At 34.3% G+C, this 23,094-nt stretch overlaps 1 protein-coding gene across 1 annotated transcript in view; it reads right to left on the bottom strand.

The window, feature by feature from the left end:
• Positions 1–22,850, bottom strand: part of LOC118181369 (kinesin-like protein KIF28) — an 89,110-nt gene extending 66,260 nt beyond the window's left edge. The window contains exons 1-5 of the mRNA XM_085825082.1: positions 22,647–22,850; positions 16,809–16,941; positions 14,338–14,417; positions 8,028–8,142; positions 5,355–5,466 (exon numbers count right to left, since the gene is read on the bottom strand). Coding sequence (XP_085681208.1) covers positions 5,355–5,466; positions 8,028–8,142; positions 14,338–14,417; positions 16,809–16,941; positions 22,647–22,814 — 608 coding nt within the window. The 5' untranslated portion in view covers positions 22,815–22,850. The remainder of the gene's footprint in view (positions 1–5,354; positions 5,467–8,027; positions 8,143–14,337; positions 14,418–16,808; positions 16,942–22,646) is intronic.
• Between the last annotated feature and the right edge of the window lie 244 nt (positions 22,851–23,094).

The raw sequence follows: 23,094 nt of genomic DNA on the forward strand, positions 1-23,094 counted from the left end.
TAGTAAAGGGAATTATCTTTTACTCTGCTCTTTTAGTACTCGAAGTGAACTCATATATTATTGTTAAATAAATATTATTTTTTTTTCTGTTTACGTCAAATCGCCATAATTTTGTGTTCAATTTTAAAATACAATAAATCTTACTTAAATGTATATTATTACTCTATAATTTAAAATTATAATAATAAAGAGTAGCATCAAAATGCGTAAACTGAATATAAAATTATCGGCAGCTGTCGGTCAGAAACCATACAAAGAAAATTCGAAACATCAAACTTATAAAAAATTTAGAAAATCAACAAAGCAATGTATAAGCGTTAAATAAAATTTTAGTTGAAAGGTAACTGTAAAAACAAACATAAAGTATGCAATAAAAACATCTATAAATTTTTATAATATAAAATTTGATTCACTTCATGTATGCTTGTCCTGTGTCTTTCTGAAAATGTAACATATTGAGAAAGTAGGAAATTAAGAAATTTTCATGTTTACCAGCACAAATAAGTTTCCATAAATGTTAGAAATAGGAGAGCAGTCTTGGTTTCGATTCGCTCAGAACTGAGGAAACAAGAAGGATTTCACACTTTCGTAGAATATCGTTCGTGATTTGAGTCCTCTTAAATCTAATGTAGCAAGAAAAGTCTCAGAAAGTAGAATTTATAGAAATTTTGCAAAGTTTATAAAAACTGATAAAAAATAGAGGTGAATTATGCAGCAAATCTTGTGTTTTGTTAAAAATATTTAAATTTTGAAATAAAACATGAATTAATTTTATTTTATAATGTCTGTTGGTAGCAATCGTAATGTCGCAAGCATTATTTTCTAAAAGTGGGCTAGGAAGTCCTTTTACACCTGAACTACACTCATGTCCATAAATTAAAGATAATTCGGAGTCACTCGGAAATCGAACTCTAAAATAAATATATCACCTGTAAAATCACTACACATATCTTCAAAAATCATATGAAAATTTCAGGAAGTAACCACATGACACCGATGGTACGTCACATTGACAAGAGTGTAAGAAAGTGATATATAAGGAATACAGGCAAAGAAGTAAAATTGTTCGCAGGCGCTTTATAAGCATTTCAGTGCAATAACTGAATAGTTATGACACAAAGGACGCATTTGGATGATTTTTTACGTGGTAGAATTATCGGCCGTCTGGAATGTGGGCGTACCCAAGTGGAAGTATAAAACGAACTTGAAATTGCCCAGAGTGTCATCTCCAGGCTTTGGCAACGATTCCAAGATGATGGTAATGTGAGCAGACGTTACAGCACAGGTCGCCCCAGAGTTACAACGCGGAATGAAGACTGGTATTTGGCAGTTACTGCCAAAAGAAACAGGCGGAGCACATCCTCAGACCTGTCTCGCCAGCTGGTACGACAATTTCAAGGCAGACCGTGTACAGACGCTTAGGGCAGATTGGTCTATATGCTCGTAGACCTGTCAGATGCGTTCCACTTACTGCAACTCACTGTCGCCTGCGGTTAGCCTGGAGTAGAGAGCATGCATTGTGGACACCGCAACAGTGGGCTTGTGTGATGTTTTCCGACGAGTCCAGGTTTAGCTTGCAGTCTGATTCTCGCCGGACTTTCATATGGAGAGCTCCAGGTACTCGTTACCACCAAGAAAACATCATTGAACGACACCGTTACGGTGGTGCAGGAGTGCTCGTTTGGGGTGGAATTATTCTGGGTTCCAGAACTGACCTTGCATGTTCAAATTGGAACCACGAAAAGCCAAATCTATCGGAACGTCATTCTGAAAGAACATGTACGTTTGTTTCGGGGCGCCATGGGCGCACAATTTGTGTTTATGGATGACTACGCCCGTCCTCACATGCAAACATCGTAAGCGAATGCCTTCAATCGGGGGATATCACCCGTATGGACTGGCCAGTATTCTCACCCTACTTGAATCTAGTAGAGCCCGTGTGGGACATGCTTGGACGACGAGTTGCAGCTCGTCAACCTCCTCCTACATGTCTACCGGAACTTCGGAGAGCATTGATGGAGAACATTGCTTTCTGAGTGGTGTAATATCCCCCAAAATAAGATCGATAATTTGATACTCAGCCTGCCTAGACGTTGTACGGACTGTATTGCATCGTCTGGGAGACGTACAATGTATTAACAATAATACCAACCATGTAATATTGGTTTTTTGTAAATAGGTTTTTTTTTGTAATTTGCTCCAGGGAGAAAAAATCGCTAATTTTTTTAATAATATCAAACATATAGCATCGTTTTTGCTCTTTACCTTTTGTTTAATAAATAAGCTTTACAAATAAGTCAAATTTGGTTTGCTTCTAACTCTTCCTTTGCCTGATTTTGCATTATCCTTAATTTATGGACATGAGTGTAAATGCATGTAACAGTGTAACATGGATTTTTATGGATAGATATTTAAGATTTGAGTCTCCCATCCTGATCATTGATATGGTTACAGTGTTCATCACGTGAATTTCAAAGTTATTACCGGGTGACTGCCGCGCTTTTTCCCAGAGAGGAGAATAAAGTCTGTGCTTTGACCAGGTGATTGTCTCTGTGGAAGACATTGTCGCTGTCAGTGGTGAAGCACAACGGCAGATGCCTGTGACTTTACTAAGGAGGAGCGCTCAGTGACAAAATTGTGTCGGTCCATGACCGGAAGGACAGCACTGAAACTATGACATGATAATGGTTCGATGAGGAGATACCAAGTCATCAGATTTGAATCACGTTTAGAAGCAAGGTCTGAGCGGGAATGACTGAAGAACCCATCTTTCATCTGTCCTTCTCTGAGGCTTCCGTTAACCAGGCTACTTATCTGGAGATGTTGAATGACTGGCTTCTTCCACAGCTGCAGAATTTGGGAATCAATGGCACGGTTATTTACGAACGCAGTGAAGCTTCCGCCCTCTTAGCACTTGCTGTTCGTAAACGCCTGAATGAATTGTTCCCTGGCTGGAGGATAGGACGCGGATTCTCAAATTCAACTAGTTCCTTATCATTGGCCACTTTGAAGTCCGGAACTTATAACACCAGGCAGTGCTCTATAGAAAACAATCAAATCGTATCTCAGGAAGAAGCGGTACGTGGGCATGATGCTGTGTGGGCAAATGTGCTTCCAGCATGTGACAACTCAGCTGCTAAAGCACATGAAAAGGAGGACTTTCAGGCAAATCAAGCTGTGCAGGGATAATGTGGTGAACATATGGACGTTTTAAACAAATAACTGAAAGTGTTATTAAAGTTACAATGAAGTGATTGCACGTGTAAAGGGACAGTCTGGTTACCCTGTACATATGCAAACAATATTACTAAATGCAAACTTTACAACTGCTAAGCGGAATGAATATATGAAGTACCTGTGTTTTTGTAATATGAAAATTATAAGTATCTGTGAGCAGACAGTAAAATGCTTGGTACAAATCTCTATAGAATAAGCGACTCAGCTACTTACTAAAATCATAGCAAGATTCAAGACTGTTGTAATCCATCACCTTCGAAATCTTACAGAAGATCTAGATTTACTGGTAAGCTCTTTCCTGTTTCCAAGCAGGCGCAACAAGCGTCCGTCTGTTTAAGACAGCTGAATACTAGTAGTTCGGCCCGGTTTCGAACTTACGTGAACAAACTGAGTGCTTGGGTATTTTTCATGGTATTTTTTTAAGAGTAACGTGAATAGGAGCCCCTTTTCCCTAAATTTTCTGAAATGTTCACATCCACGATTAGGAATTTACGTGATTACTAGAGCAATTATAGTAGGTTGGTTTTCAATGTGTTTTAGCTCACATTTGTTTGAGGTATGGGATTTTGCACATTTCACGCGGTATGGTGACAGTCTACAGTTTTAGATATATGCCCTATACTTTGGCAGTAAATAACCTATCAGTTGTATATATGTTACGGTGAAACACCAAAATCTGGAGAATGTCGACTTTCAACGGTGAATGTCAACATTCACATAGTCGCTCGGTGTATGTCCGAAATATTTTCCAAATACTCTTATTTCTGACTGACACCGGTGAATGTCAACTTTCACCATGTACTAATGGTGAATGTTGAACATATAAGAATATTATATTTCCTTCTCCGTAATTCATTCGCGAAAAAATGCACTTGAGGCTCAGAATAAGAACTTAAGAATATAAGAACTTAAAACACACTGTAAATTCAAAATAAGAAAGGAAAACTAAGGATGAACACTGTAAATTCAAAATAAGAAAGTTATAAACTTACTAAATTATGTGATTCAAATCTTATTTATTGCAACAACTTAAACTATTATGACACTTTGAATTGCACAAGAGGCCCTTGCTTTTACAACTGCATTTATTTGTAGAACACTTCCTTTTGGAATGGCAGCGTGTACATATACTCCTCTCTTTTCGACCTACACCAGAGCATATCTGTGATTGTCGACATACAGCGGTGAGGGTCCGAATGTACAAGAATGTAAAGAAATATTCGATCTTTCATCGACGTATTTGGTGAATGTTGACATTATCTGGTGAAAGTCGACATTCTCCAATTTCGGTCTTTCACGGTAACATATGTTATGTAATTGACATTAGGGTGGTAAGAAGTTGTACCTAAAATTTAGGAATCAGGGATTTAGTTTTATAGTTGCGTGACTTTCAAGATCTTAAAATTTAGATCAGTGAGTTCAGAGTTGATTTCTTCTGTTGTGCACTTAGTCGGTAATCCCTTGATTGCAATTTTTGTAGGCTTAACACTTTTATCTTTTGCTATGTAGATTATTCTGCTGAGTTACGATTAAGTAACTGCTGATTACATTACAACTTTCAAGGATACGCAGGATAATCCATATTGTATCAGAATGGAATTTTCCAAAAGTTTAGCATTAGAACAATATATTATCACGGAAAGAATTTTATGATAATTTGTTTAGGATCCAATTATCAACATACCTAAATAGCGTTAAAATAGTCAAAGAATGATAAATATTTTATACAAGGAAGAAAACTTGGAAAGCTCTAAAAATACATGCATTTAATTCAATTCCGACTACGTAATAAAAGTTATTTAAAGGAATGGTACGCCATTTGTCTCTTAGTTATAAATTCAGTTAAAAATCACCTTATATTCGTTTTTAAAGTTAAATATAAATTAAATGTAAGATAGATGAACTTTAAAGTAATTTTATTCCTTTACGCTGCTTCCTAAATTATATATAAGTGGATTTTACCATTATAAACTTTTTAGTAAGTAGTTCTCAGATTCAATGCATAATCATGTCTCTGCCATATTAGTTTTTATCCTTGAAAGTTTTCAAATCTTCAACAATGACTGCAAATGTTGAAACGATGTTTAAAATGCTGTAAAAATATAAGACTGTTTTACCTGCTTGTAGCATTCATATTTGTGGAAGCAATACTCCTATTCGTTGTGCCTAGATCTAACTGTGTTTCTATATCTTTGTAACTGGTGACTAGAGTTGTGCTTAGTCCTTCAGCTATAGTAAAAAAGAAAAAAAAAATTGTAGACTTGTAAAAAGTTGTAAAATTCTTCATTGTTAATTATTTTTACTTTCTTGTGCGAAGTAATGGAAGTATTGCAATCTCGAAAAATTTCAGGTCATTTAATGTGGCCGATTGCAACCAAAGAGTGAGTATTGTTGTGTAGAGAATTTGTCTGATAGCGGTATAAAAACTAGGTGAATGATTTTCTGATTTATGGAAATTTTAATTTTATTTGATTCTGAATTATTTATTTTAAGGCTTTAATTTTTGGGAAAAACAGATGCTTCTGGGAATATTATTTAGTTTAAAAGAATATTATTTATTTTCTTTTATTTGCAAATTTTGTACAAGCTTTGATTCATTGTGAAAGAAGCAGGGAAAGGGAGGCAATTTTTGCCAAGTCATGATTTCGCGCGCTTTGTCCTTTAGAATGTTCTAGAAGGATTTTTCATTGTGGAGTTGACCTTAAGAGAGGAAGTACGTGACAAAAAAGGTCATAGGTTGCTACTTGTCTTTCAATGTAAGTCATTCAGGTTTTTTGGCGATTGAGGGTCCGGTTGTTGGCTAAGTGAAGAAGGGCGCGCATGCGCGATCACCCTTATTTCCGCATTCAGGGGTTGAAAACGAAAATTTTGCCAAAATTAAGGGGGCGATAAGTGAAGCCATAGTGGGAGCCCGCGTTTGTGAAGGAGACGAAGGAAATTCGAGTTGGATTCACTCTCTTACTTACGGGCTTGCTGGACTTTTGGAGGTTACTCTTGAAAACGGGCTTGAAAGAGAGAGGCAAGATGTAATTCACGACGAGAGATGTTTCCCGGCGAGGAGCGGCAAATATGCTTCCCTGCCGCGTTTTGGTTAAGAGGCGAGACTTACTGACTGGCGGGTGGAACTTACTTTGGACGTTACTCGTGAAGCTTGCTCTTGGGATGAGTAAGAACAGGCGAGCCGTAATTGCCTAGAAAAAACGTTTCTGGCCGGAAGCTGCAAACACGCTCCCTTGCCGCGTTCTGGTAAAGAGGCAAAATTTGAACGAGTTACCTGCGTGTTGACCTTAGACTTTCAAGACCAAGCGGATAGCCGTCCTGGGCAGCAGTGCTCCTGTTTCTGTTCTACAGTGGTAAAATAACGTACCAGTGTAAAGATGAGCCCGGCCGACGTCAACGCTTATTAAGATACGAGTCCTCCACTTCAAGATGTCTTTAACAGATAAGTTATTTTTTTTTGTGTTTATTCGATCCTCTCACGTGAAATAATCTATATAACAGTATGTGCAGATGTCACACAAAACATCGTTAAAATGGGTTCGTCAGCGGTCAAAATGGAATATTTTCTTTAAAGTATGATAACCGAAATGTTTTCGCAATGAAAATACTTCCTTTACTTTGTACAAGAAAGTAAAAGGAAATCTCAGTTCCTTATCTACATAAAATAAAATAATTTTAATTTCACCGAAACAAACTCCGAGTCACACTATAATATTTTCTCCCGCCTTTCTGCATGCCTTAGTGGTGTAACGGCAGCACAATTTGCGAGTATTCGGGAGTTGCAGGTTTCGAGGGTATTGCGTATCTTTCACGTCTCCTGTTTCAAAATCCTAATGACTCTACAGAGACGCTCGAATTAAAAAGCGATGGATGTTGATTCTTCACCACCAGAATCTGGCTATTGGGTCCCCTAATTCCCAATTACCTTTAAAATGGGGATTACATTAGGTATTTTCTCACTCCTTTCTTCATGCCTTCGCGGTACAACGGTAACACACTCGAGAGGCCCAGGTTCGAGTCCTGGCTTGGGCATTGCTCATTTTTTACATCTCCCTAAAAAGTATGACACCGATGAACGACTGTGCTTTCGGATTATTAAAATCGTCGACTAAAGATAAAGACAAACTATGGAAAATAACACAAAAACAGAGGAGAAAATATTTTACTTTGAAAAAAACAAATAATTTTTTCCCTGGAAATAAAGGTGTAGTTTGGAGTGTAGATACATTAGGTATTTTTTAGAAGCAGGCAAGATGAAAAATGAGCAATAGTCTTCGGCGGGAATCGAACCAGGGACCTCTGGAATACCGGCCTATCATGCAGAACCACTACACCACGAAGGCACGCTAGGAAGGCGGGAGAAATACCTCACATACTCCCCTTTTTAAAGGGCGATTAGGGTTTTTAGGGGACCCAATCGCCAAATCCTGGGTGTGGAGAATCATCATCCAACACCCTTTTTATTTCGGGCGCCAGTGTAGAAACATTAGGATTTTTAGAAGCAGGCAGAATGAAAAATTAATATCCGCCTTCGCCGGGAATCGAACCACGAACCTCTGGAATACCGGCCCAGCTTGCAGAACCACTACACCACAAAGGCACGCCAAGAAGATGTGAGATATATCTTATAGCAGATTACGAGAAAAGGTTGCCACAAGTAAATTATTAAAAAAATAGTATTTGTGTCGTAATTAATTGTTTTGTTGCATCAAATTTATTAAGAAATCTGCGAAAACCTACTGCAATTACTTAATTTACGGTAGGAGGAATAAGAAGGGTGAAAACATTACCAAAAAAGCCCTTTGTTGGATGTTCCCGTACTTTCAGGCCTCGTTTTTTCGTACATGTTAGATTTAGAAGGTCTCTTACTATCTCATTATATATTTCCAACATACTGAAGCGAACCTAAGGGAAATAAGATAAAAATTTCAAGGCTTCATTTATATGAAAAAGAATATTAATTTACATATTTACATAGAAATTTAATGAAAGAAAAATACTGAACTGAGTATTGATTGATGAAGCTTTCCTAATACTAAATTATATGAAAAAAAAATTGTATTACACAATTAAGAAAACTACAGTGGGAGAAGGAATTAAAAATTTGAGCTGTTTTATTATTCATGGCGAAATAAACATTTATTACGGATAATAATGCTGTTGATGGATTAAGTATGCTAAGTTAATTTATAGTAAAATTAAAATTACAGACATCCAAGCACGCAAAAACAAGTATCTCAAATGTAATTTTGGGAGTAAGCATAAATATTAATGCTTGTCAAAATAAATGTAATGTATTTTAAATACTAAATGAATTAGGCTATAATTTTTTAATTTGTCAATAATCGTACCGCTAAAACAAAATTTTCTGTATGTCCCCAATCCAAATTTATACCCATAGTATGGGAATATTTCATTTCTGTTCTATCTGGAATGTTGTTTTTAAAACGTTCAATATTCTTATGTCAAAATCAGGATTAAAACTGCATTTTATGTGAAATGAAATAAAGTGGATGAAATATAAGATAACAGAAGATAATGCTGTTTCAAAAGTAAAAGTTCTATGTGTATTATTATTGCTTTAACATTCAGCGTTCTGTGTTTTATGTATGAATTTATTATTACATGATTACAAGCTTATATCATCTCTATACTCAATGTTACATAGTACCTCCTCTTTCCTAACATTTAAGAATATAATCATTGCGTATCTTACCCAGCCCCACTCATGACATTTTGTAAATCATGTTTTCGATGGCCTAGTATTTCTGCCTTTAGTCTTATTAAGCAGAAAACATTTGCCGTATATTTTCGTACGTAAGCCGAAAATTTTTAGTATATTTTTATGCTAAAGCTGAGATTCTGTCAAGTACAAGTTCAGAATGATTCACAAATATTTCGATCACAAAAATGACTTTATAGCCTAAATAAATAAAATATTATTTTTATTTTATTTAACACTAATAGATATATTAATGAAACTCATTATCATCGGTATCCGATTCAGGATTTTCTAGCAATTATCTGAAGTCTTTGTTTAAAGCAAGTACGAGAATCATTACCCTGCATTTCACCGATTAATAAATAGCTTTCACTTTTTTTCTTCTGTGCAGGCATCTTTCATCTTTGCATTACGAATTTCCGAACAGATTGGTTCACGAACAAATTATCTGAACAAAAAATATTTAGGGTGTCTCTGGTTAATAATAATCAAACCCATATGATTTTCGAAGAAGTTTTAAAGTAGCTCATTACACAGAATTCAAGAATTTCGGAAAGCATTTTTTTTAAAATTATTTTCCGTTACTCAGTCATTAACAAAGTTTGGCAACAAGTGATTTATAGGGCCAAGAATTCGGCCTATAGGAAACTATGACAACATTGTGTTGTAGAAAGAAATTTTGAAAGTCGGGAGGGAAACTTATTTCTTATTTATTAGCCTAAAGGGGCTTTGTCCCTGAAGGACTATTGTTTTTGTTTTGCAATTTTGCGTCGGAACACTATAAACGGTGTATCACTTTTCAAATCGTTGCCACCAAATACTATCGCCCTGTATTATATTTGAAGAAATTATATAATGAATAATCTGCATAAATGTATGTATGTTTCTCGCATTGCGATAAAAAACAACGGTACCTAGAGCCATCCAATTTTGAATGACGTAATCCTACTGCGAATATGGCCATCTGAAAGCCCAAATTTGAAATCTGGTATTCGTTTTATTATCGATTTCATATTTTGTAAAACTTTAAAGAATTTTTGACTAACAAACTCAGCAACACTCTACGGAGGAAAAAAAAAAAAAAAAAAAAAAAATTATCTCCAGCGCGCGGAACTGTGTATCGGGAATTCTAAGGATATACTTATTTTAAAATTATTTTGCGACATAGTTGTTGAACTGAATTTTATAGTTTAAGTGCAAAGAACACGATATTTAATAATTAAAGGCAACACACAAAACGTTAAAAAACGCCCCTTTTTACGTAATTAAAAATCTGAAACCTTTCAGATTTTAATTTTTATGTTTATCTTTTTTGTCTTAGATATGATGATTTTCATTGATTTCGCATTATGAACCTATGCACACGGTATTATTTTAAATCTAAACGAGCAACTATGCGTGCTAATTATATAGCAATAATTATTACAAGATTATTTGTTGTACATTAATTCCTATAAAGGAAATAGTTTCAGTTGTTAATATTTAGGATGATGAGTGACCTTTAGATACGAATGGATATTGATGCTTTACCATGAGCCGAGATGTTTTAAAATTATTGCTTTAATATGAGCCGTGATTTCATTGTTTAACATAAATGAACCGTACATTACTCGGAAAAGACATAACCGCAGTTTAAGAGTAAAGATCTTTTTAATTTTAAAAATGGTTACCAAACTGAGAAAATGCCTCTAGGTTAGAAGAAATAATAAAGAGAAGCCTTTATTAGTTAGAAAAAGTACCTTTTCTTTTTTAGGGTGATACCACGGCTAGTTTTTGAATAAAAATCGAAGATGAATTTGTACTTACTTTTAGCTTTTGTGATAGGTATAAGAAAAATAGACGATTATTTATTTTAGCGATTTTAAATTTGGCTGATACGCAGGTTTTCAGTTTCGGCTGAATGTTTACAGCTAAAGCTTACTTTTTGAACTGTACAACGATCGACTCATAATCGGAAATATAAATATTCGATGCACTAGCCATTCTTTAAACATGATTTGACCTGTTTTGCAAATTTAAATATAAACATTTAACTGACCTCTACAATCAGATTCTTCTTAAAGGAAGTGATGTGTTTTATTTATTTACATAAATATTAATCTTAGATTATCAGGTTCAGTGTTCCGCCTTACTTGCTTGGGGAACATACAAAGACCTGACTCGGAACAGGGAGCTTACTAAAGCTATGTCCAATAAATGTGGGAAGTAGACAAGATACACAGGAAGGGTATACGAAATCCTTTATTTTTCACTCTTTACAATAATTTCCGTACTTGGGAATACAGAGACCAACTACTTGTGGTCTGAACGTAAGAATATAAAAATATTAACTAAACTCTAACTTAACTTTGGAATAATAAACAAGGGCCTACGTGGAAGATTGGCCGTATATTAACAGGAAGCCGTATGTAGTACAGAGAACTGTTAACACTACAATACGTTTAAAATTATCAAGAGGATTACACCTCTGGCCTGGAAGGCAACCAGCAACCGAGTAAAACTGCTAAGGCAAGCGGCCTGCTTCGACTAACTCCTTCCTCTCTCTCGCTTGGCAAAAAGCCACAACTTAAGTACTTGGCGTTCGCCAGACAAATTTGCATAAATACGTTAAAGCTTTTAATTCTGGACGGAAGTAGAAAATAAGAAGTGATAGTAAAGATTTAAAATAAAATAAACGTTAGTAAAACTTAAGATCCTTACAAGATATATGTTTCCAATGACTTTTAGTGATAAATACATTCAACTATAGTCTGAAGATTTTACAAAACAATATTGTTTAATTCAACACGCTATAGTCGCAACCCCAAACTAATGCCTTTTTTCTTTTAGTTGGTTTCTAAATTTGTTCTAAAAGCTCTTAATTTTAAGCTAATTAAAATGGCATATGTTATGAATCAGTTTTCGAACATCTGCTAATTTTACATATAAAATATAGTCAACGTTTTTAATTCATTGAAACATAATTAATTTTAAAGTAATTGTAAATTTTATTTTAAGGAGATCTTACAAAATGCTAGATTTAATTTAGAGTATTTCTAATCCATCTACACTTACTGAAAATCTTTTAATAGTTGTCTATCTTCCTTTAAGAAAATCTGTAATTGAAAAGATACATCATTCAGCATTTAAGGAGCTAAAATCTTTAGTCATCTTTTACAATACTACACCATGTAGAAAGGCAGATGGGATGGATAAAATGTTAGATGTCACGTGACGCCTTTCTCTTTTACTTTGAATTAATGAAAGTCGAGAAAAGTGAATTACATTTCATCATTAAAGGAAGCACGTACCCATTATTGTTGGCTTTAATTGCTATTCTGACGGTTACATGTTAATCGCTTTCATCTTATTCGAATAAAGGGGGACACAAAAGAAAGGGTGTCAGGAATACAAATTTCCTTCAGTATGCCACAAATCCGTTTCTTTTTAGCTGCAGGTCACAGCAAAACGCACATGAAGATGTCTGACTTACTGTGGTTAACAGGTATTGTCCAGTTTCCTAATCTCTACACAACTTTACATTCCGTTTGATGCATTTCAAAATGTTTGCTAAAAACTGCTTAAGACTGATTACTTGAATAAATTGGTCTTGGTGCATCATTAGAAAAATTACTTGAAGGAAATCGAATATCTTTAAGGTGTACAATGTATAGATGGAAGAAAACGTTCTATGGACACGACAAAAGACTGCAAAAACTAATTGCAAAGGCCTTAAATCATACTACGATTTGGAAACATATATTGAAACCATATTGGAGGAAACGACAACTGAAACTATTTTAAATTACCATTTTCTCCTCATTTGTTTCTACTTTTGTAAATAAATACTTGTTTGGAAATTCCAAAGTAATGAATATATCATGAATATATATATATATATATATTTCCTTTGAGAACATACAAACTCCCCGTGCACCACATATGTACAACACGGGGCTTACAGAAGTAAGTTAACTAGAACATTAAAGGTTACATGTATAAATAAACATTAAAAATTACATGCATAAATAAAGCGAACAAAAGCAGAGAACAGCAGTCTGGACTTCACGAGAACAGATAAGTTCACTGGCCAAGTCACTCCGAACATTTTCAAATCGTTCTGTAAGCATAATCTAGGGCCATCAAATGTAGGGCACGAGAAACTCAAATGTTCCACATCCTGAGGAACTCTTTTTGAACATTCACATAAATTGTTTGATCGTAGATTAAAACGAAACAGATAACTTGCAAATTTACCGTGACCAGATAAAAACTGAGACACTTTAAAATTTAACGAGAGGAAAGACTCGGAATTCAGTCTATGGTAAATAGAAGGAAGGAACTTTTTGGTGACTTCCGCATTACAAGATGAAATGTATTCCTCATTCCACATAGCTAAAAGCTTTTAATAATGAAAGGACTTCCAATAACTCTTTGGAATGCTAATGTTGATATCAATGGGTAAATTTAAGGCATCTTTAGCTAAGAAATCAGCTCTTTCATTTCCGTAGAAACCATGATGAGCACGCACATAAGCAAAGCAGATATCAATACCTCTAATTCTAAGTGAACTAACAGTTACTAGGGTTTTGTGAAACTATTTTTTATCGATTTATTTTAAGAAATGCAATACAGATATTTAAGATTTAATACAGGTTATATTATTTAGGTTTTTAGGAAATGAAACTCCAGATATACCTAATGAACAAATCGACTTCAAAAACAAGAGTGACATTTAAATCATAATTACTTAAAAGAGCTATTTATGATTCATTTACGAGTGAGTGTTGTTAATGCGCACTTAAAGTGATAACGTGAAAACTATAACTCTCAGTTCGCTACGCTACATTACAAGCTACGCTACCTACAAGTTTTTCTGACCTTAACGCAATATTTCAAATGCTTAAGAAAATGATTTAATATTTTCTATCAGTATAATGTTTGGCTCGTCTTACTGTTTACTATGCCTCTGGTGATAGCTATATTGTAAATCATGTGTTGTGATTTTAAATTATAACAAAATTTAAGATTCATATACATCTTCTTGCCACTCAGCTGCTTTCAAAACTCTTTTTTTCTAATATGATTTCTACACGAAAATGATTTCGAGATTAAAAATAAATTTTATAAAATAAAAATTACTAACGTTACCTCTCAAATTCAAGAATGAATTAGCTTTTTGATTCTGACACTATTTCCTACACTTCCAATAGCTTATTACATAGCTGAAAGCACATACGTGTAAAGAAAGCTTTATTACACTCTAAAACGGAGTAATCATGTTTTATTTAACTCTGATTAGGTAACTATATATATATATATATATCTTACAAAGGAATTCAAGAGTTTTCTCAGAATTCTAACGCAAGCAGATTATCTTTAAAAGAAGCATATATTACCTCGAATTCTATCCTTTCTCCAGCAGCTTTACTGTCAACAATTCCTGTAAATAAATCTTCACAAAACATTGGCACGATTCCTGAAAATAAACAGCTTACTTTATTTATTATAGCTCATTTTATAATTCAATTATTAGTTGACTTTCAATTACCACTTATAATTACAAAAAATTATCAATTCTCTATGTAGAAGCTAATCGACATATACTTTAAACTGAGATAGACTTTAATCTGGAACTTCTGAAAAACTGCCTTCATAAGAAGGTATAAAGTTTTTGAATGATTTCAATTTTACACTATATACTATGCACCTGATTGCATTCCTCGCTATTGTATAAACTAGTTATTTAGGCTATTATCTGTTCATCTATTCGAAAATGCAAAGGAATTAATCTAAATAATTGCGCATATTTGCTTTAGACATCTGATGTTTTCTTCATGCCACAAGTATCAGCTATTCTATAGATTAAAGAAATCCTGTTTTTTGAAATATTGACTGGCAGTTTCTTAAAGTAAAGTATGGCAATATGTTATGGTAGTGAATTACACAAGCATATCCTTTAAGTGCATAAGTAGAACAGCGAGTTACACTAGAAGCAGTAATTTAATATTTACACTTATCTATTAGAATATCATACTTAATATTTAAAAGAATGTATTAAGCAGTATAAGGTATTTTTTGCCTCTTTCCGGCATGCCTTCATGGTGTGACGGTAGCACACTCGGCACGTATTCGAGAGGTCCAGGTTCGAGTACCAGCGAGGGCACTGCACATTTTTCACGTTCCTTGCTTCAAAAAAACTTAATGATTCTACAACAGAACCTAAACTAAGAGGTGGTGGACTCGTCTAACTAAAAGGTGAACTAAAGGATGGTAGATTCGTCCCCATCAGGATTTGGTGATTGGGTCCCCTAATCTCCAGTCCCCCCTTTAAAAAGGGGGAGTATAGAAGGCACCAGAAGTGAGCGCAGCCTGACCCACCTAACCAAACAAGTTGGTCTTACGGTCATAACAGGACACTCCCAATTCGGAGTATATAAGATACTTTCTCTCTCCTTCCATGAAAAAAGGCTCAAGAATGTAATCACAAGTCTGACCTTATTAATGTTTTGAATTATGTAATTCTAGAGGAAGACGCATCGTTACGTCCACTCGCGGCCCACCTCGCCCGGGAGTTAAATTTCCCTACATAAATTATCATGCTAATCGTGCAGAGTTCTTATATATAGTGTATATATTTTGAGTTCTCAATTGTATTTGTATCAATATTTTGTATCCTTTAATTTCATGTTATTTGTAGTTATTATTATCAATATCGCACGTGTATGTTTTGTATTATTTTTCATATGTCCTGAAAGAAATCGTCGGATATTGTCTGTGTCTTCTTTAATGTAACAACACAAACATGTCACACACTTTCCTCATGGCTCCTGTTTCGTGAATTTCTCACTGCTCTCGCCTCTCACTGACTCTGCGACTCATGGTCGCCCCCTGTAAACCACCTTTCACCTCACCAAACTGTCAAGAATGATCAATTTCATGCGCCCTCCGGGCTTATTTTTCAAGAGCCGGATAAGTTGCGCAGTACCGCGACATTTCGGCAATAGCCGTACAGACTAGACTAGATTCCATGTCTCATGTTTCGTTGTTTAACGGTAGCGCACTCGATGCGTATTCGAGAGGTCCAGGTTCGAGTCTCGGCGGGAGGATTGCGCATTTTTCACATACCTAGCTCAAAAATCTTATAGACTTTACATTAGAAATATATTTAATTTAGCTGTTCATTTTTACAATTTTGACAGCAGATAAATGCTTGTAAAATATTTGAAAATATTTATAATTAGCCTGTGATCTTAATTTGCTCGGTTTGTTGTTTGAAATACAACTTCTAGTTAGGTAATTAAAGAACATTAATAGTAAATCTCAGTCTTACAAATTCTACGAAAAGTCTTTTCAGTACATTATTGTTGGAAAGGTTTTCTGACATTACGTCTCTAATGCATGTGCTCTAACCGATAAAATGTTTAAAAATGGTCAGGTATACTCATGTGCATCGTAGTTCTCGAGTGGAAGTATCCTCCGAAATCTATTTCCCCATCTTGGACATAAAAATGCTCATGTGTAATAAAAATGTATGCCATGTTTACTAATATACTAATATATGAATTTTAAAAGAGAATAAGAAAGTTATCTTTCTAGAACACAATTCAGAATTAAGTATAAAAATTCTAGTTAACTCTTTCTCTGTAATTTAGAAGAGGAGGTGATTCTATTTCATTACAGCAATGGTTGTATTTAATGAATTATTAATGCCCAGACAGAATGTGATTAGTCTCCCTTTTAGTTATAGTTTTAGTATTATAGCTTTAGTTATTTATAGTTTAAAACGAGTAAATAAGTTTTCTTGGTTACATATTAATAAAGGTACATCATAATTTAATTCCATAAATATAAAAAAATCCTCTTTTACCTTTATTGACTCCATATCCTACTATCGACCATGATTTTCCAGAACTTGTTTGACCATAAGCAAACAGAGTGGAATTGTAGCCTTCCCAAGCATTACTGAGCACACCTCTTCCGAGATCATTATATACTCTCAACTGCCATGCAAAATTTATTATTTTACAAATTAGCATTAAAATCATACTTTCATTACAATAAAAAATCACTATTTCTTATTGAGGAAATCAAGTTTTCTCAAATTTGAATTATTTTACATAAGCTTATACGCGTAAGGCTATGTCATATTAACAGCACATACATTTCAAAATAAATTAGTTGTTAATTAAAATTTTAATTTTTTACACCAATTTCAATCAAGTCACATTTTACCCAGTGTTAAAAGTGGCAAATATATTTTACAGCAACAAGTGTCTTCTTTTCACGAAAGGAAGCGATAATTTTGGATGCATAACGAAATAAGAATTCAAAATAATCAGCAAAAGTAATGAAGCACTTTTGACAGTAAGGGTGTTCGTTTTCTGGGTAATGGTTACCGTAAGAAAAAATAAATGATTGATTTTTCATAACAATACAGGGGGTATAAGTGTAGGATGGAAGACAAATTTAGGTGAGTCGTGTAAAGTCTTGACTACTCCTTTTCTTACTATATAATTATAATTATATGTGCTTACACTAATTGCAAATTAATTTACTATCATAAAATAATTATTAATAATTGCACAGGTGTACTTATTATTACTTTATTATTACACTGTTTTCTTTCTTGCAATCTCTTTTTATTCTTTTTCGTTTTAAAGCAACTGTATTAAAATATATCGTGATAAATCGCAACTATATGCACATAAGCCTCTCAAAATGTTTGGAAAGCACTGCTATACAACAATAAGATGTAAATAATACAGGAAATTTAAGGTGTATTAGCATTAAAAATAAAGTAACTAAACGTATTAAACGATTGTAAAATGCAGTATTAAATTTGTTAAATTTCAGTGTGTGATTTTAATGTATCTTTAATAATTTTTCCCGTTAAATGCGATAAAATAAATTATAAAAATTAGAGGAAAAGTTTGTTATGCTAAAAAGCCTACTACTAATAAACAATGAAAGAAAGTCTTTAAAAGTGTCAATATTCGGGAGATATTTTTTGTTCTTATATACAAATGTAACGAAAATATCCTATTATTAAGAAGCTGAGGGCGTTAGAAGATTAAAAAATAAATAGGAAAGTACTGATTTATACTGTTTCATGTATATTTGCAATTGTATTGTTCTCTACATATCTGAAGTGAACCTAATAAGTTTGATGCCAAAACATAGACAGAAACACTGCGAACAGAAATGTAGCGGAGAAAATAACACAAGATAAAAATATTGCTGTACAGAAGATCGTAGACAAAAAGAAAGCAATGAGGAAACACAGAAGTTCTGAAACAGCGTGGTATAAAACATCGTTGTCGAAAAAAAGCAAAATTAAAAAAATCGCCGTTTTAAATCTGTGGAAAATATCGTAGTAAAAATAAAGCACCTACAAATTATCGCATGACGATAACATCGCGAACATGTGTTTTTCATACTTTAAAAGATATAAATGTATATTCGCATAATAATTTGTAAACGCAAGAAAGAGTGAGTAATATTTTTACCTTCATATTTCATATTTTTAAAATTAACTAATAAATTTTTGCAGGAAAAGTAAGAGGGGAACTTGAAAACTGAAAATGAGTTGCAAATTAATGCTACGCATATCAGTTCACATAATTTTAAACTTCCATAATTAACTATTAAATATCATTACTTAATTAATCTCTTTTGTGGAACTGTATTGGTATTTATCACAAAAAACATAGCTAAAAAAACATTAAAAAAAGGAAAATGAGTACCTTTATGAGGTTACCTACATTGAAATTGCTTGTTAAATATCAATTTACAAAACTCTTTTCTTTTACTTGATTGAAATTATTTCTAACTACGCTTTGATTTCAGAAATAATTATGCAAATACATATTTACAAAACTTTGAGCCTGGAAAACACGTATGCGATGTTATCGTCTTGGAATGATTAAAAAAAAAAAAATGGGACAGTGTGGAAAAAAGAATCTCCCGTTCTACTGGGCCGATTGACAAAATTCAAATTGCGCTTTTCATGTCTTGAAAGTGCGACTTAGGATATATATTAGATTTATATATAGCTTCTAAAAAAGGTATTTTGACAAAAATTCGGACTTTTCCTGAAATAACATACCAATTTTTTTCCATATTTCGATTCGACGACTCAAATTATGCCTAGACATTAAATTTTGTAAAATTTGGTGCGAAATTTAGGGAGACTATCTTGGCGCAATTTTTTCAGTTTGCGTCAAGAATAATTCATTTGGCGAATCCCTTAATATGTGGCAACCAATTTTTCTTTCCCTTCCATTATGCTGGGAGCGGATAAAAAGTCACTTTGTTCCTACTTTCAAATAATTTTAACAAAGTGTCTAAGCCACATTTGATGTTTTTTCGTTTGCAACAAATATTCCAAATTTCAAAACGCGCCAATATATAAATTCACGTATATCTTCGAAAAGTTTGAATAAACAACCGAAATTTTTTGCAGGTGTGCTTATAAATACGTCTACATTAAAATGATGCTAAAAAATTTATAGATTATAATTCAATTTTTTTTGAAAAAATTATAAATATTATTTAAAAATAGATCATAAAAAATGGGTGAATTTTATTTGGAATGAACCTGAATTTCGAAATGTGAAAGGAAAAATCATATACGTTTAATAAAAAAAGAGAGATTAATAAATATATACCAAACTCAATTAAAATCGAGGAGCTAATTTTTTAAGAACTACTCTTGCGATTTTTACAAAACTTCAAAACGCGGTACTAGAACTTCAAAACGCGGTACAAAACGCGGTTCAAAACTCGGTACTAGATCTTTCAAATTAACCTTTTTTCTCTAGATTGTTCAACTTTCGAAACCGTGGAAGCTAGGTTATTAGTCTGAACCACATTCATCAGTTTTAACCTTTCCAATTCAAAAATTCGCTCTCGCTCCCGTTCCGCACTCTCTTGTTCGGCTATTTCTTCTGCTTTTCTCTGCTCAGCCGCAGCCCAAATTCTTGCCGCGTATTCTTTCGCAGCTTCTTCTTCATAGTCCTCGGCATTTAGAATAGGCTGCCTAATTTCTCTTACTCTATTTGCCTGAGACACATTTGTTTCAAACTCCTCCGCTAACTCCAATAGCAGAGTTTTAGTAAATTTCTTCATAAATTCACCCATTATGGAAAATTAAAGAAAAATAACCTACCCCGAAAAACAATAACACAAAAACAACAACAGGTCTATTTCTCCAAAACTGAATAATAACCTAACAATTCTGAACACAAATTGCCTTACAACACTTAATGATAATACCTATGCCTACAAACAAAGCATTTCTTACAAAACTTTCTACATTTCTTACAAAACTTGGTAGTTTGGCGTAATTTGAGTCGTAGAATTGAAATATGGAAAAAATTGGTATGTTATTTCAGAAAAAGTCCGATTTTGTGTGAAAATATCTATATTAGGACAATGCTATACACTGTTATGAAATGTCCAGGCGCGGTAGGATAGTTTCTCCGCAAAGCAGTTTTAGGGTTGCCACATTTGGCGCAAAATCGCCAATTTGGTGATATTTAGAGACGAAATTGGCGATGGACGGATGAGAACCTTCTGAAACGAATTCTTACCAGTTTAGTCCAGAATATTCTCGAACACAAGCCAAAAACTATATAAACCCTGCTGGTACGCGGAGAGTCAGTGCGCGATAGTTAGTGTCTCGAGTTAGTCAGTCCATGGAGTCGATCGAGTTGACAGCCGGGCAGCGAGGGCCGAGTGGGTTGTCGAATGCATCGAAAGAGTCTCTTCGTATATCGCGGTTAGTGCATCGTCGAGAGAGTGTGTTGATATCCGGGAACAACTGAACCGAAGGGTCGGGAGCTGTGCTCTGTGTGTCGTCCAGTGCATCGCGAGTTATAGCGTGGAGAGTCTCGAGAGTACGTGGAGTTCCGAGAACGACCAAGCAGAGTCGGAAGCTGTACTCTGGTGCTTTGCAGTGAAGCTGTCTCCACCGTTATAGCCTTATAACCTGAAGGCTATGTCGTTGATTGTTCCAGCGTATTTATTGTAGTTCTTCGACGACTGTGTAAACGTGCTATTGCAGCTATCTTGATTAATATTGGCTAAATAAAGTGTGTTTCGATACTTCATCAAGTGTCGTCGTTATTCACTCCAAATCCGCACGACCCCCGTACTAACGAACGTGAAGAGGAAGGAAGAAAATAACGTAACTAAATATCTATTACATATCCTAAGTCGCGCTTTCCAGACATGGAAAACGCAGGTTGGATTTCGTCAATCGGTCCAGTAGAACAGGAGATATAGAACTGTCCCATTTTTTTTTAGTCCAAAGGGGCTTTGTACATTAGAATCCTTAATCCATCAAAATTGAATATAAGTGAAATATTGGATGGAACTTGAGCTTTGACGAGCATTTGATTAAAGAGATGAAAATCAATCAAAATTGTTGCTGATATAATGACAGCAAATAAATAATGTGGGTTCCATATTACATCGGACTGAAAAATGTGTAACTATGAATGGTATTTTTTGCATCTTTATTAGAAAATAATTACAGCGATATCGTTCTCTCTGTTGTTAGATACATTACTTTTGCAGCGGCAGCGCCAAACAGGCGATACGGACTTAAAAACTGTACAGAAAAGCGCCAATTGGCGAAACAGTAAACCCGTTTGGCAAACCTACAGGCTGACGGGGAGAGAAGAATTTTCCCCGGCAGTCAAGTGGAACTACTTCAACGAATGTGTGCGTCTCTGCTTCGCCGAGATATGTGAACTTGTGTACTCGCATCTGTACTGTGCTCTGAATTTCTTAAGCCGTTATAATGTACCCGGCAACTGTTACTTTTCCTTATTAAATTTGATTATTAATTGTAACATGTCTATCTTAACTAAGATTTCGGCTTTCCTAGTTAATGTTAGGGATATTTTCGTATGCACGTGTTACTCACACGTACATCACTTTCAATCTAACGTAACTGGCATCGGTCTCTTCTGCTAGTTAAATAATAAAGTAATGAAAAATTTAAATTTAAGTACTGTAGTCGCAGATTACACAATATGGTTTACTTAAGCTGGCTCAAATAATTAAAGGACCGTTTTTAACGTCGACTAGAAAAATGGCTAAAGCCGGAAACAACGAAATTAGGCAGAGCTGGCAAGAGGATGTAAACTGCAAACGAGGCTGCCAAAAGCTTTAACACAATAGTTCGCAATCTATTTTGCCCCATGCGCCACTTTTACCATTGTTAGAAGAGCATTCTCGCGCTCCTTTCCAAAACTTGAAAAGTACATAAACATTTTTCTTCAGATTTAAAATATTTTTAATGTGTTTTATAAATTAAACAACAAAATGTATAGAAAATGTTGATAACTATTAAAATTTAAATAAAAATAGTTTTTTATATTCATAAACCGAAGGATCTTAAGAGCTAAATAAAAGGCTGACCACGTTCCTCAGCACCTGAAACTATGAAATTCCTCCTAGGGAGAAACTAACTTCCGATTAAAAACACCTGCTTTAACAATAAAACTTCTAGCAGCCTCAACTTAAAACACTCGCACAACTAATTTGCATTATGATGAGGACATTGGAAAGAGGAAATTATAGTAAAGGTTCAGATCTTAGTAATTGGTTATCTCGGAAAGAGGAAATTATAGTAAAGGTTCTGATCTTAGTTTAGCATAAACATTTTACAATGTTCTAAAGAAAATGTTAGTCTTACCTGATCGCAATATTTATCTCCGTTCGGATGCTGGGGATCTGGAACTAATAGTCCAGATTCTGTGGTTCGATATCCATCATGTGACCAGTAACTGTAATCGAAAGCAAACTTCTTTGGCTCCTCTGCTGGTGCATCTGGATTGTTGAGAAAAGTCGTCTTTTCGTACATGGATACAATATTTCGAGCACTTCTCTGTTTTTCCCTCTGGTTCTATATTAATTTTGGTAAAGGTAATAGCATACAAAAAGTAAATACTGTCAAAAACTATAACTTTGCCTTTTGAACATTTCTACTTTGGCTAATTTTATACACCATTCTAGCTAAATTTGTGGTCCTTGCGAGTTAGAATACTTAAGAACTGTGAACCGAATAAATCGAAGAGTTCCTATAATTTAGGTTAAAATAACACGCCGAATAATGATTATTGAAGAAGTCAAATAACAAGAAT

This window comes from Stegodyphus dumicola, chromosome 10 (genome assembly GCF_044657685.1).
Source record: "Stegodyphus dumicola isolate Sdum_Otavi_A_Nest chromosome 10, ASM4465768v1".
In the NCBI taxonomy this organism is placed as follows: Eukaryota; Metazoa; Arthropoda; class Arachnida; order Araneae; family Eresidae; genus Stegodyphus; species Stegodyphus dumicola.